This window comes from Sceloporus occidentalis, unplaced genomic scaffold, assembly GCF_023333645.1.
Source record: "Sceloporus occidentalis isolate IW3139 unplaced genomic scaffold, rSceOcc1.0.p SCAF_49, whole genome shotgun sequence".
In the NCBI taxonomy this organism is placed as follows: domain Eukaryota; kingdom Metazoa; phylum Chordata; class Lepidosauria; order Squamata; family Phrynosomatidae; genus Sceloporus; species Sceloporus occidentalis.
Window position 1 is genome coordinate 4,409,333 of NW_028317029.1, and position 14,987 is coordinate 4,424,319.

The window sequence follows — 14,987 nt, forward strand, 5'->3', positions numbered from 1 at the left end:
TTAAAAAGTGAGTCATTTTTATAACAAAATCACCATATAAATTAGATGATATGATAAAAATGATATCTGAAAAAAACAATATATAATGCGTGTGAGTGCACAAAACGAGAGAAGAAAATTACAGCTAAACAGCAGCGCTGAAAAATGTTAAGAGCCATTGTCCCAAAGTGTACTACAAGTGAGAAACGGTCTTGTCATTAAGGGGTTAAAAAATAAGAAAACTATAATATGGGTTAACTTCGTTTTTCTATCTCTTAAGGAGACTTCTGTAACTCCTTGGGCTTAAGTGTTTGTAAAACCTTAAACATAACCTGGTGGCAAAGAGTAATTCTGGGTTGTGAGGGGAACATGTCTGGGATAGGCGTTGCTCTGTTCCTTACAGTTAGAGTAATGAGTGAGCCTGAGAGTTGGTTTTCTGTTAACTCTTTTAGTCCAACGCCCCAACATTGAGGCATGGTTTCTAGTTCCTTTTGTCTAAAATAATGGTCAATGCAAGTGATTACTTGAAGCCAACCCTCATTGGTGTTGGTCCTTTTTAATGTCAGGGAATTTCTTCAAATTACCCTTTTCGTGGTAAAACTCCAAATTGCTCTCTTCAAATAGGCTGGCAACTGTTCCAACATCTTTGATGCAGCTGCGTTCAATAAGAGAGGAAAAATAAAAGCAGTAAAGGGCCCTTCGCTTTTGTCTTTTGTGTGCATTAATTTTGCAAAACATTTGCAGACATAACTTAAAACGCAACTTTAAAATCCTTATTGATCTGCTAGAGTCCATTTCAAATAAGCTGATAGTTAAGAGTATAGGTAAATAAGTAGTTAACCAATGTCTGTTTTTTTTTTTTTTTGTTTTTTTGTTTTCCGCTTTAAGAACAAAGGTCAAGAGATGAGAAAATCAGTAACGTTGATAATACAACTCCTAAGGTGATGCTTTTATTTTTTCTCCGTTGTATTTCAATATTCTGCATTTCGTGTAGTCATTACTTGTGTTTTCTTTTATTTTTTGTATTGCTATATGATCCTTGTTGTTGTCTGCTACCCCACTTTACCTTGCACGATTTAGGAGTCATCTGTGAGCAGTTATATTCAGAAGGTGGAACTATACATTTTTAATCATGTCCCTTAATTTCTAGTATTTGAAACTTAATTAACTGGATGTTGTATTATAACCATTATTCCCAGAGCTTTTGAAATGCTGAAAGCCTTACCAGAAATACCGTATTGGCTCGGATATAGGCCGCCCCCGTATATAGGCCGCACCCTAAAAGTTTGGTGCTTTTTTAACGAGATATGCTGTCACTGTCCTCCCTCCCCGAGATATGCTACCACTGTCCGTCCCCCCTCCCCGAGATATGCTGCCACTGTCCTCCTCCCTCCCCGAGATATGCTGCCACTGTCCTCCTCTGCCCCCCGAGATATGCTGCCACTGTCCTCCTCTGCCCCCCGACTTACCGGAGCTGACTCCCGGGTGTCTTGCGAGGCCGGCGGGGGACATCTACGCAATACGCGTATACAACTTCCGGTGCCGGATGTGCCAGAGGTAAAACGCATCGTGCGGTTAGACAACCGCACGATGCGCTTAGACAACCTCCCGTGCCGGCACCCGCCCCGTGGGAAGTGCTGGCAGGGGAGGCTGTCTGAGCATATCGGGGAGTAGGATGCAGGTCCCCTGCACCGCTGCGGGGGATCTGTATCCTAACCCCGCTGCCTGCCCGGCGCCCGGGACTGCATGTCCCGGGCGTCGGGCGCTAGACCCCGAATATAGGCCGCACCCCCACTTTAAAGACTTAAAGTGGGGGAAAAAAGTGCGGCCTATATCCGAGCCAATACGGTAATTATTTAATTTGCCGTATGACACAAAAACAAGCTGATATGTCGTTGGTAAAATACTTATTGAATGACCCTTTATTATGTTACTAAACCTTTTTAAATATTAAAATACCGTATTTGCTCGATTATAAGACGAGGTTTTTTTCCAGAGCAAATGCTCTGAAAAATACCCCTCGTCTTCTAATCGGGGTCGTCTTCTAATCAGACCTCAAATAGAGTCTGATTAGGAGACTAAGATCCAGATCCCCCGCACCGCTGCAGGGAACCTGGATCCTTCTGTCTCACCCCCCCCCCCCCCCCCCCCATCATACACACACTTACCGGTGCTTCCTGCTGTATTGCCGGGGCAGCGGGTTGACGTCTACGCGATCCGCGTAGACAACGTCCGCTGCAGCCGGAAGGAGGTGTGGCTAGCAGCGGGGGTTGTCTGCGTCCGTCGCGCAAACCTTCCCCGACTGTCAGAGATCAGAGTTCCCCGCACCGGTGCGGGGAACTCTGATCTCTGACAGCCGGGGAAAGTATACGCGACGGACGCAGACAAACCCCCGCTGCCAACTCCACCTCCTTCCGGCTGCAGCAGAAGGCGACGTCAACCCGCTGCCCCGGCTGGAAGCACCGGTAAGAGAGGGCTGAGAGGGGAGGGGAGGGGAGAGTGTGTGTGTGTGTGTGTGTGTGTGTGTTAGTTAAATGGGGGTATAGGGTGGGTGTGTGTGTGTGTGTTAAATGGGGGCATAGGGCATTTCTGGAGTGGCGTTAAGGGGGCATTTAATAGAGCACTCTGCCTCCTGAAATGCCTTATACACCTATATGCCACTCTGCCCCATAATATGCATTTTAACCCCCTAAATGCCAGAGTGGCATATAGGGGTATAAGGCATTTCTGGAGGCAGAGTGCTCTATACAATGCCTTTTAACTCCCTTAATGCCACTCTGCCTCCTGAAATGCCTTATACCTCCCTATATGCCACTCTGCCCCATAATATGCATTTTAACCCCCTAAATGCCAGAATGGGATATAGGGGTATAAGGCATTTCTGGAGGCAGAGTGGCATATAGGGGTATAAGGCATTTCTGGAGGCAGAGTGGCACATAGGGGGTCAAAAGGCATACCATGGGGCACAGTGGCATATAGAGGGTTAAAAGGCATATCATGGGCCACAGTGCCATATTGGAGTGGCAAGCCTGGGGGCAGATGTGCGTAACTGGGGGACAGGTTGGAAAATACAAGAAATAAAAACAAAAAAAAATATTTTTCTCAATCATAGCTTTTATTAAAAAAAATAGTTTACATGAATTAACATTTACTGGTAAAACTTTTTTCCTTTAGGGTCGTCTTATATTCAGGCTTTTTCTTTTTTTCCTAAGTTAATATTCAGATTTTGGGGGGTCGTCTTATAATCAGGGTCGTCTTATAATCGAGCAAATACGGTAATAAAATGGCATCTGCTTTATTGGCTTAGTATGTTTCTAAAAGTAGCTGATATATTGGCAAATGGAACAGTTTCTTTAAACTTAGATCTTTTTTGTTTAATTTTAAAAAGGTATCTTTGAAAAACATATAATTGTCTACACACTCTCTGTGTAGGAAGTAAAGTTCATTTTGACATGTTTCTTTTATTTTTTATCCTTTCCTTGTAGGACAACCTTTGCCAAAAAATCGAAGATGCTTTGGTTGTTGCAAATGGTGCTTTTGAGCAGCTAAATACCGCTTTGCAGGTAGTTCATTACTTTGTGCTAGGATACTGTGTTTCAGTATTTTGTGCTTCATGCATGAATTTACATACATACACAATACACATGTACATAATTCAAACAATTGTGTTTACAAAGTTTGTCCATATTTTTATATTGCTATTTTTTCCTACCAAAAAATGTCCTCGGTCAATACCCAACGTGTATTGGAACTTATCTAATGACATTATGCCAATCATTATTGCTTATGTATGCTTCAAAATGTTCTTTTGTTTGATTATACAGACTTTAAAAAATCTGGAAGATAGAAGTCGAATTCAAGAACAAAGTGTGTTTCAAATGATTAAGGAGGAATTCAACAAAATACACCTTCTGCTTAATACTAGGTTAGTTGTTTTGACATACCTCTTGAGGCACATTTTTGAATCTATATATTTTGATTTTTTTTTTATACACTACATAAGGTTTAGGGCTGCAACAACTCTGAAAAAATGCTCTGAAAAATACCCCTTGTTTTATAATTTTCATTCAGTGTGACTCACAGCAGTTACTAGTTACAGTCCCTCCCTGCAGTCACACTGCCGATTTGGCCCCGCTCATTTCCTATAGCGTCCACATGGCTCAGCAACTTATCTAACTGTGGGTATAACATTAATATTTGGACTGGTTAAACTTAGGGGAGGTGGGCGTTAATTTAGAGGCAGTTGTGGTTAATGGGGTGTTTAGGGATAATTTAGGGGCAGTTATTGTTGGGGTCTTCAGGGTTAATTTAGGGTCAGTTATGGTTCATGAGGTTGTTAGGGTTAATTTAGGGGCAGTTATGGTTGATGGGGTCTTTAGGACTGAGGGTTAATTTAATAAGGTTAATTTAAGGTGCAGTTAGAGGTAAAGGAGGGGGGCAAACTAAGGGGAATCTAAATCCTGGGGGCAGTGAAGATTAACCCTGTATTTATAAAGTATTGTGTCAGTGTGCTGTGAACTAGTCTGTGAATCTATGAGGGCACTTATGGGATATCTGGGGGGGTATAAGGCATATCTGGGGAGGACGGAGTGACATATCGGGAGGTATAAGGCATACTGGGGTATAAAGCATATCAGGGGGCACAGTGGCATATAAGGCATTTAGGGTATATAAGGCATATGTGGGGAGGCAGTGTGGCAAGTAGGGCTGAAACAACTAATCGATAATTAAAATCGTTGACAACTATTCATTATCGATTAGTCGAATCGATTTTTATCGATTATAAAAAGAGGTTTTTTCAGAGCAAATGCTCTGAAAAACTCCTCTCCTTATATAATCCGACCTCAAACAGAGATCGGATTATAACACTAGAATCCAGATCCCCCGCAACGCTGCAGGGGACCTGGATTCCCCTCACTGTCGGCCGGTGGGTGTCCGTGCGATACGCACAGACAAATTCCGTCTCTCCCCTCCCTCCCCTCCACTTCCATACACCCCTCTGACTCCTCCCCCCTCCCATACACTCCTCTGCCTCTCTCCCGACTCCCTGGTATTTTGTGAACCTCCGTTGCTGACGTTCATAGAAGCCTCAGCGTAAGTGAAGATGAGTAACGGAGGCTGTCTGTGTACATCGTGCAGACCCCCACCGGCTGACAGAGAATCGAGGTCTCCTGCAGAGTGGTGTATGGGAGGGGGGAGGAGGCAGAGTGGTGTATGGGAGGGGGGAGGAGGCAGAGTGGTGTATGGGAGGGGGAGGAGGCAGAGTGGTGTATGGGGGGTATAATTAATTTCAGGGTAGCAGAATGGCATATCTGGGGAAGGCAGAGTGGTGAATCAGGGAGTATAATGAATTTCAGGGTGGTGCAGGGCATTTATGGGGGGCGGAGTGGCATATCAGGGTGCACAGTGGCATATAGGGAGGTATAAGGCATAAATGGGGGCAAGTGGCATATTGGAAGTTATAAGGCATATAGGGGGTATAAGGCATATCGATATTAGGTATATCAGGGGGCATAAGACATATCTGGGGGTAAAAGGTATATCAGGGGGCTCAGTTGGGTATCACTGGCATATAAGGAGTATAAGGCATATCGGGGGGCACAGTGGAATCTCTGGCATATAGGAAGTACCGTATTTGCTCGATTATAAGACGACCCTGATTATAAGACGACCCCCAAAATCTGAATATTAATTTAGGAAAAAAAAGAAAAAGTCTGATTATAAGACGACCCTATAGGAAAAAAGTTTTACTAGTAAATAATAATTCATGTCTATTTTTTTTTGTTTTTAATTTCCTTTTATTTACCAACCTGCCCCCAGTTATGCACATCTGCCCCCAGGCATGCCTTATACCCTCCTATATGCCACCCTGGCATATAGGGGGTTAAAAGGCATATCATGGGACAGAGTGGCATATAGGGGGACACTTACATACCCAGACACTAAAATACCCACCCAGACACTTACACTTACCTACCCACTCTGACACTTACCTACCTACCCAGACACTAATATACTCACCGCGATGCCTCAGCAGGCGCTTGCTGCAGCTCCCACGGGATTTCAGCATGATGCTGTGTGACCCCGCTAGGCCCCGCCTCCTCCAGAAAATTGAAGAGGTCTACCGGATCTGCTTTGGGACGGCACAGTGCCGCCGGGTCCCGGTCCTGCAGCAATCTCCCCAACCGGCTCTGCTTCCCCGCAGTGGGCGGGCTATCCCGGGAGCAGGAAGGTACGCGCGTATGCAACCTCGGCTGCTGCCGGCACTTTCGCTGGCGCTCGGTGATAGACGCCAGCAGCAGCTGAGGTTACCATACAGGAGGATCCAGGTCCCCTGCAGCGATGCGGGGGATCTGGATCTTAGTCTAATAGTCAGACCTCATTTGAGGTCTGATTAGAAGACGACCCCGATTACAAGACGAGGGGTATTTTTCAGAGCATTTACTCTGAAAAAAACCTCGTCTTATAATCGAGCAAATACGGTATAAGGCATATATGGGGGCAGAGTGGCAAGCTGGGGGTCAGATGTGCATAACTGGGGGCAGGTTGGTAAATAAAAGAAAATATAAACAAGGCTTTTTTTTCCTATTTTTTATTAAATATGAAAAATAGTTAACATATGAATATTTACTAATAACTTTGTATTAAAACCTAGTTTGAGAAACACTGTGTTTGGGTTCTTGTAGCTTTTATGTCAGTAAAATAAGAAGGTGAATTGAGAGGCCATTGCAATAAAGAGATGAAAGTGTAAATTGTATGTTTTTTATTACATTATTTTAAATTTAAAAAAAATGCATTTTTTTATCCGATTAATCGAAAAAATAATCGGCCAACTAATCGGTTATGAAAATAATCAGTTGCAGCCCTAATAAGATTGTTCTGATGTGCATGGACCCTTTAAGGACAATTGACATGCTAGGCACATCATGGAAAACATGCAGTTAAGGACAAACTACTTGCCTGACACGTCATTGTCGGTGATCTCAGAAAGCGATCAGTGTCCATTTTCTTTGCGCCAGTGTTGGTGCAATGTTAAGCAAACCTCAAAAAAAATCCCAGGGCTCAGCTTGATCGCTCTCTGGAACGGTCACAAGCGCCATATTGGAATGCAGCATGTCTTTTCCCAAGATGGCAGCGCCCTTCTGGCCAAAACCAACGACAGTAAAAAGTTAACAAGAGGGTACTGTGATTTGCCATGCAGGACAATCAAGCCCTGAAAATCTAAAAGAATGAAAATATTAAACAATTTTAAAGAATTAATAACAATGCAGCAACATTTAAAAATGTTAAAAACCATGACATCAGAAGGGGAAGCATCCAGTTCCCAGAAAATGGAAAGTAAAAAATATATATATTATATAAAAAAAACAACCAATATATAACGTGTTCACTAAATTAAAGAGAATAAAATTAGATAACATTTTTGTGGTTCTTGTGTTAACAGCCTCTGTCCAGAAGGGCACAAAAAATAAAAACATCCTGGTCCTTAAAATTGTATAGGTAGAAGCAGCCTGCATTAAGGTGTTCTATAGCCTATTAAAGACAGTTGCGAATCCTTTTTAGATAAAAAATCACTACAAAAAGCACAGTAATGCTTCTTTTACTTCTACATGGGTGTATTTCTGATAACCATTGCTGCATGTGTTTTCTTAGGTTATAAGCTTCTACGGCCATAAATGTTAATTACTAGTATAGTTCCAGTGAAGCCACTGAAGATTTCCAATCTATGCTCCTTTTTAACAAACTTGTATTTTTTAATGCAAGCCACAGTGAGCCTTTTTAAAATTATAAAAAGTACATCGGTAGGCATGAACATTTGCATTATTTGGAATAAATTAGAAGTTGATATTTCTGTCCCTAGGAAGTCTTGTTTACTAACTGAACTGAGAGCAAACAGAGAAGTATATGCTGCAAACATAGCAAAGGCTATTGAGAACATCAAGGAAAAGAAAAAAGACTTGGAAACAAAAGCTGTATTTGCCAAATCATTACTGGAGTCACCATCATTGACTACATATTGTTATCTGGATCAGGTCAGTATTCGGTTCTTTCTGTTTATTTTTTTTAAATTCCCTGTCAATGTATATGCTTTTTTAAGCAGATATATCTTCCAGCTTTCAGTCCACCTATGCTGAGCTTAGTGATGTGTGCATGTGCAGTAGACCCAGTAGTTGCTGCTTGTAAAAATCTCACTCGTATTTTCTGCTGCATTTAAAATTTAAAATATTAACTTTCCTAGCAACCTTTTGATAAAATATATTTAAGTGCACTAAAAACCTGAAATTTTGAAATGGTTCAATATTTCATTGAGGCTCCACACTTTTATTTTTAGTCACATATATTCAAAAATGTTTTGATACTTATCTGAAAAAAGGTTTTGTTTTTTTCTCCCTTTTAGTGCACTTAAATGTGTGGGTTTTTTTAAAGATATTTTGTATATATTTTATTTTATACTTTTTAGTATTAGCAAATTTAGAAATTGATATTTCACTCTCTTGCCAGTCATACATTTTTTAAAGGATTAATTTTCTTTACTTAATAATAATAGACCAATTACCCAGTGTATTGGTGGACAATTTTTGAAAATTTCTGAATTTTGTGAAGTATAAGCCGTTTTCTAGAAAATTATTTCGCCTACAATCCGAAGGTTTCGGATGCAAGTCTCAGCAAGGTCATTAAAAAATGTTTGACTTTTTTTTTAACTCACAAAAAAAAAAACCTCTTGCTGCCTTCATCAGGTTTTAAACATTTAAAAATAAATCTAAATTCAAAAGACATTCAACTTTCGAAGAAAATCATTTGCAGCCAACTTTATTGTTTACAAATTCCATATATAAAATTTAGGGCTGCAACTAACGATTATTTTCATAATCGATTAGTTGGCCGATTATTCTTTCGATTAATCGGATAAAAAAAAAAAGAGTGTTAATTTTTCATTTATTTAAAATAATGTAATAAACAAATTATATTAAATACAAACGGCATAATAAAAAAAACTTTGATAAAATGCATTTCTTGCCTTTATTTCGCAACCAGCCCCCCCCAATTTATGCACGTTTGAGCCCAGGCTTGCCACGCTGCCTCCCACATATGCCACTCCACGCTGCCTCCCACATATGCCACTCCACGCTGCCTCCCACATATGCCACTCCACGCTGCCTCCCACATATGCCACTCCACGCTGCCTCCCACATATGCCACTCCACGCTGCCACCCACATATGCCACTCCACGCTGCCACCCTCATATGCCACTGTGCCTGATACACCTTATACCCCGATACACCACTCCATCCTCCCCAGACATGCCACACTGCCCTCCCCACATATGCCACTCCACGCTGCCTCCCACATATGCCACTCCACTCTACCCCCAGATCTGCCTTATACACCCTGATACACCACTCCATCCTCCCCAGACATGCCACACTGCCCTCCCCACATATGCCACTCCACGCTGCCTCCCACATATGCCACTCCACTCTACCCCCAGATCTGCCTTATACACCCTGATACACCACTCCATCCTCCCCAGACATGCCACACTGCCCTCCCCACATATGCCTTATATACCCTATATGCCTTATACCCCCAGATATGTCACTCCGTCCTCCCCAGATATGCCTTATACCCCCCAGATATCTCATAGTCCCCTCATAGAGTCACAGACCATACTTTTATAAATAAGTACTGGGTTAATCTTCACTGCCCCCAGGATTTAGATTCCCCTTAGTTTGCCCCCCCCCTTTATCTCTAACTGCACCTTAAGTTAACTTTAATAAATTAATAAAATTAACCCTCAGTCCTCATCATTAAATTAACCCTAAACACCCCATTAACCATAACTGCCCCTAAATTAACCCTAAAGACCCCATCAACCACAGCATCCCCTAAATTAACCCTAAAGACCCCATGAACCACAACAGCCCCTAAATTAACCCTAAACATACCATTAACCAAAACTGCCTCAAATTAACCCCAAACACCCCATTAACCACAGCTGCTCCTAAACACACCATTAACCATAACTGCCCCTAAATTAACCCTAAACACCCTATTAACTATAGCTGCCCCTAAATGAACCCTAAACACCCTATTAACCATAGCTGCCCCTAAATGAACCCTAAACACCCCATTAACCAGAACTGCCCCTAAATGAACCCTAAACACCCCATTAACCATAACAGCCCCTAAATTAACTCCCACCTCCCCTAACTTTCAGTAGCCCAAATATTAATTTTATACTTACAGTTAGATGAGTGTCACAGCCATGTGGTTCTGGCCTTCTGGGAGAAGGAAGGGGGCGGGGCCAGTTGTCACAGTGATTACAGGGAGGGGCTGGTTAGTAGGAGCTGCTGCTGTGAGTCAGACTAAACGGATTATATAATGAGGGGTATTTTTCAGAGCGTCTGCTCTGAAAAAACCCTCATTTAATAATTGATAAAAATCGATTCAACTAATCGATAATGAAATTCGTTGGCAACGATTTTCATTATCGATTATTGATTTTATCGATTAGTTGTTGCAGCCCTAATAAAATTCAAATGTCATTTTATCAATATTTACAAATTGTTTAACGCTGCCAATAATTGAAACTTGCTTCATTATCTTGATTAAGTAACTATACAAAACTTCAGAACTCTAGGTGGCTAGGAAGTGGGTTAAAAAAATGATTACAAAATTTGGACCAGACAAATGAAGTTAAATAGAAGTGTGTAATAATAAAAACTTACAGATGAAACTGTACACCCGTCAAGTGTCTCTCGCGCTAGAGGTCCCCGTGCCAAGATGATGCAGCCTGGAAAGTCTAGCTTTTCACAAGTAAACACTCATTCTGGATTCATTTGGAATTAACAGATTTGTGCATTCAGTGACAAGGTTAACTATGTGTACATCAATTTGCCGTTTTTTTTGTTTTGAATGTATTTTGTATGTTCTGTAGGATTTTAAACATATTGATATGTGTTGTATTTGTTTTCTTAAGATTGTTGCTGACTTGAAAGTTACCTTTGAAAATGATTGTTTGGTACCTGATAGTCTAAAGTTATGTTCTCATGTAAGGTAAGCAGTTTAAACATTTTAAAGAGGCACTTTTTTTAATATATATATATATATATATATATATATATATATATATATATATATATATACACCGTATTTGCTCGATTATAAGACGACCCCCCAAAATCTGAATATTAACTTATGAAAAAAAGCCTGAATATAAGACGACCCTATAGGAAAAAAGTTTTACCAGTAAATGTTAGTTTATGTGAACAATTGTTTGTTAATAAAAGCTATGATTGAGAAAAATATTTTTTTTTTATTTTTTTTTTTGACCTGCCCCCCCCCAGTTATGCACATCTGCCCCCAGGCTTGCCACTCTGCCCCAGAAATGCCTTATACCCCATATATGCCACTGTGCCCCATGATATGCCTTTTAACCCTCTAAATGCCACTGTGCCCCATGATACGCCTTTTAACCCTCTATATGCCACTGTGCCCCATGATATGCCTTTTGACCCCCTATGTGCCACTCTGCCTCCAGAAATGCCTTATACCCCTATATGCCACTCTGGCATTTAAGGGGTTAAAAGGCATATTATGGGGCAGAGTGGCATATAGGGAGGTAAAAGGCATTTCAGGAGGCAGAGTGGCATTAAAGGGGTTAAAAGGCATTTCACAGAGCACTCTGCCTCCAGAAATGCCTTACACCCCCCCCCCCCCATTTAACACTCCCCCTCCCTCCTCCAAACTTACCCTGCATCTGAGCCCCCGGTGCTTAGTCCGGGCAGCATGTAGAGCTCCACGCGAATCGTGTAGAGCTCTACACACTGCCCGGACTAAGCACCGGGGGCTTAGAAGCACCGGTAAGTTGGAGGGGGGGGGACATAACACAGGAGGATCCAGTTCCCCTGCATCCTCCTGTGTTATGCCCCCCCCCCTCCAACTTACCGGTGCTTCTGAGTCCCCAGTGCTTAGTCCGGGCAGCATGTAGAGCTCTACGCGATTGTATCGCGTAGAGCTCTACACGCAGCCCGGACTAAGCACCTCGTCTTATAATCGAGCAAATACGGTATATAATTTTCATAAGTTTTCTCTCCTTTACTAATACAGTTTCATCCAGCTGACAAACAGCCATATTTGTCACTGATATATTAGGAGCATTATAGACCAAATAATACATTAAAATAATGAAACATTTTTTATAACGTTTTACTGTGAAAATATATTAATGTAAGTGTCTTGAATTTTTTTAAAAAAAACATGCACCGAAAACACCCCCCCCCCCTGCAAAAGTACATCTTTTTTGGAGATAAGACAAGCCAGGATATTTCACTAGGAGCATCATTTGGTCACAATTAGTGGCAAAGGGAGCCATGACATTTTCTTAGTATTGTTTGTACAGATTACATGTAACTGCATCTATTTTATTTTCAGGTGGGAACAGGGTGGCTATGCCATAATGTCTGATTCCCTGAACAAAATTTTTCTTCTATGGATTCGCTAGCAACACTTTTTTTATTTAGTTTTGTTTATTAACTTTTCTGTGGTTCATTATCAACCTTTGACTGATAGGTAGCACTCACCACACATGAATGAAACATCGTGTTGATTAACGCGAGGCTCCATTCATAATGGAAAGGTCACAACGGCAGGGGGGAACATGAATGGCAGTTGGGTGTGAGGCATCTTACATAGGCTTTTTTTTACACAGTAGGCGCCCGATTACCAAAATACCCCCTCATACAGTTTTAGGTTCTATAGGGCCACGTCCATCCCCTACATATTGACAAATATATATGTCACTCAGCACCCCTAGATATGCTTTACACCCCCCTATATGCCACTCTGCCCCCCCAGGTATGCCTTATATCCCATATGCTACTGTGCCCCGTAATATGCCTTATACCTCCAGATAGGCCGAATGCTCTGCTGGTAGGCCACTCTGCGCCCCCCCCCCAAACAAAAAACAAAAAAAACTTGCCTCACAGACTCCCTGTTGTCTAATTGTCTGCGCTATGCGTGTAGACAAACCTCTGCTGCCAGCTCTATCTATATATATATATATATATATATATTAGGGCTGCAACTAACGATTATTTTAATAATCGATTAGTTGGCCGATTATTTTTTCGATTAATCGGATAAAAAAAAACAATATGCAAATGTTTATTTAAAATTTAATGAACTGAATGTTAAAAAACAACTTAAAATTTACATTAAAAACCCAAACACAATATTTATGAAACAAAATAACCCCAAACATTCTGAAAAGAGGTGGACTATTACTGTTCAAGAAACTTTGCCCCAGCCCTGGCACTTTGCACCCAGCACTTTGCACCCAGCCCTGGCACTTTGCACCCAGCACTTTGCCCCACCCCTGGCACTTTGCACCCAGCACTTTGCACCCAGCACTCAGCACTTTGCACCCAGCACTCAGCACCCAGCCCTGGCACTTTGCACCCAGAACTTTGCACCCAGCCCTGGCACTTTGCACCCAGAACTTTGCACCCAGCCCTGGCACTTTGCACTCAGCACTTTGCCCCAGCCCTGGCACTGTGCACCCGGCACTTTGCACCCAGCCCTGGCACTTTGCACCCAGCCCTGGCACTTTGCACCCAGCACTTTGCACTGTGCCCCTGCACCCAGTCTCCAACTCTGCCCTGCACCCAGCCCTGCCCCCACATTCTGCCCTGCACCCACACTCACACCCTGCACCCACTCTGCCCTGCACCCAGTCTCCAACTCTGCCCTGCACCCCCACCCCCACTCTACCCTGCACCCAGTCTCCTGCCCTGCCCCCACACTCACACCCTGCCCTGCATCCCCACCCCCACTCTGCCCTGCACTCAGTCTCCTACCCTGGCCTGCCCCCCCACCCCCACTCTGCCCTGCATCCCCTGAAACCCCACCCCCACCCCCGCGAATCGCTCTGTGCGAATGGAGCCACTCGCACAGAGCGAACCGCTCTGTGCGAATGGAGCCACTCGCACAGAGCGAACCGCTCTGTGCGACCGGAGCCACACGCAACTAAAAGAAGGCGGAGAGTGCAGCGGAAGCGGGGAACGCTCGCGGAGGTAAGTAAAAGGAGCCGAGTGCTCCAACAACGAATCGATCACTCGATTAATCGATAACGGAAATCGTCGACAACGATTTCCGTTATCGATTATTATCGATTTTATCGATTCGTTGTTTCAGCCCTAATATATAGATAGATAGATAGTGTGTGTGTGTGGGTTGAATACTGGTTCAACCATGCACGTCAATGGAGCCCAGCTTTCTAATCACAATGTGAAAACCAAACGTGGTAACATTTAAAAATAGTTGTCACCATCAGGGAAACCATCCAGTCCCAATAAAATAAACATTTTAAAACGATTTTATTTTTGATCAAGTGCTCAAATAAGTGCTGTATCTATGGTAAGAGTTAAAATACTAGCATTTCAAATACCCAAGGGGTGTCCACAAAAAAAATAAAAAAAATTTTATGGGGTAAATTGGAGTCAAAGAGGTCCTAAATAAGGCATAGGCGCAGACTGACCAAAATAGCATCTGTGCGATGCGCGCAGAAAACCTCCACTACTGCTCTTTATTTCCGCCGGGGCTTCTATGATGGAGCACCTGGGTCACATGACCTACCGGTGCTCATTCATTGAAGCATCAGCGAAAGAGCCGGCCAGCAGCAGAGGTTCACCGGTCTGGGCGGGCAGAGTGGCATATAGGGAGGTATAAGGCATATCGGGGGGGGGGGGCAGAGTGGCATATAGGAAGGTATAAGGCATATCTAGGGGGGGCAGAGTAGCATATAGGGAGGTATAAGGCATATCTGGGGCAGAGTGGCATATAGCAGGGCTTGACCAATTTGTTTTAAATCTAGGAGCCAGCTAAAAAAGTTAGGAGCCAGGACTTTTTTTTTGCCCTACACTTTGCCCCAGCACTTTCACTTTGCCCCAGCACTTTCACTTTGCCCCAGCACTTTCACTTTGCCCCAGCACTTTCACTTTGCCCC

The 14,987-nt window shown here is 42.8% G+C and overlaps 1 protein-coding gene across 1 annotated transcript in view; it reads left to right on the forward strand.

Moving 5' to 3' along the window:
- The first annotated feature begins 7,085 nt into the window (after positions 1–7,085).
- The window catches only part of LOC149288932 (RING finger protein 17-like), a 41,050-nt gene continuing 33,148 nt past the window's right edge, over positions 7,086–14,987 (forward strand). The window contains exons 1-3 of the mRNA XM_089491189.1: positions 7,086–7,159; positions 7,841–8,012; positions 10,962–11,038. Coding sequence (XP_089347315.1) covers positions 7,086–7,159; positions 7,841–8,012; positions 10,962–11,038 — 323 coding nt within the window. The remainder of the gene's footprint in view (positions 7,160–7,840; positions 8,013–10,961; positions 11,039–14,987) is intronic.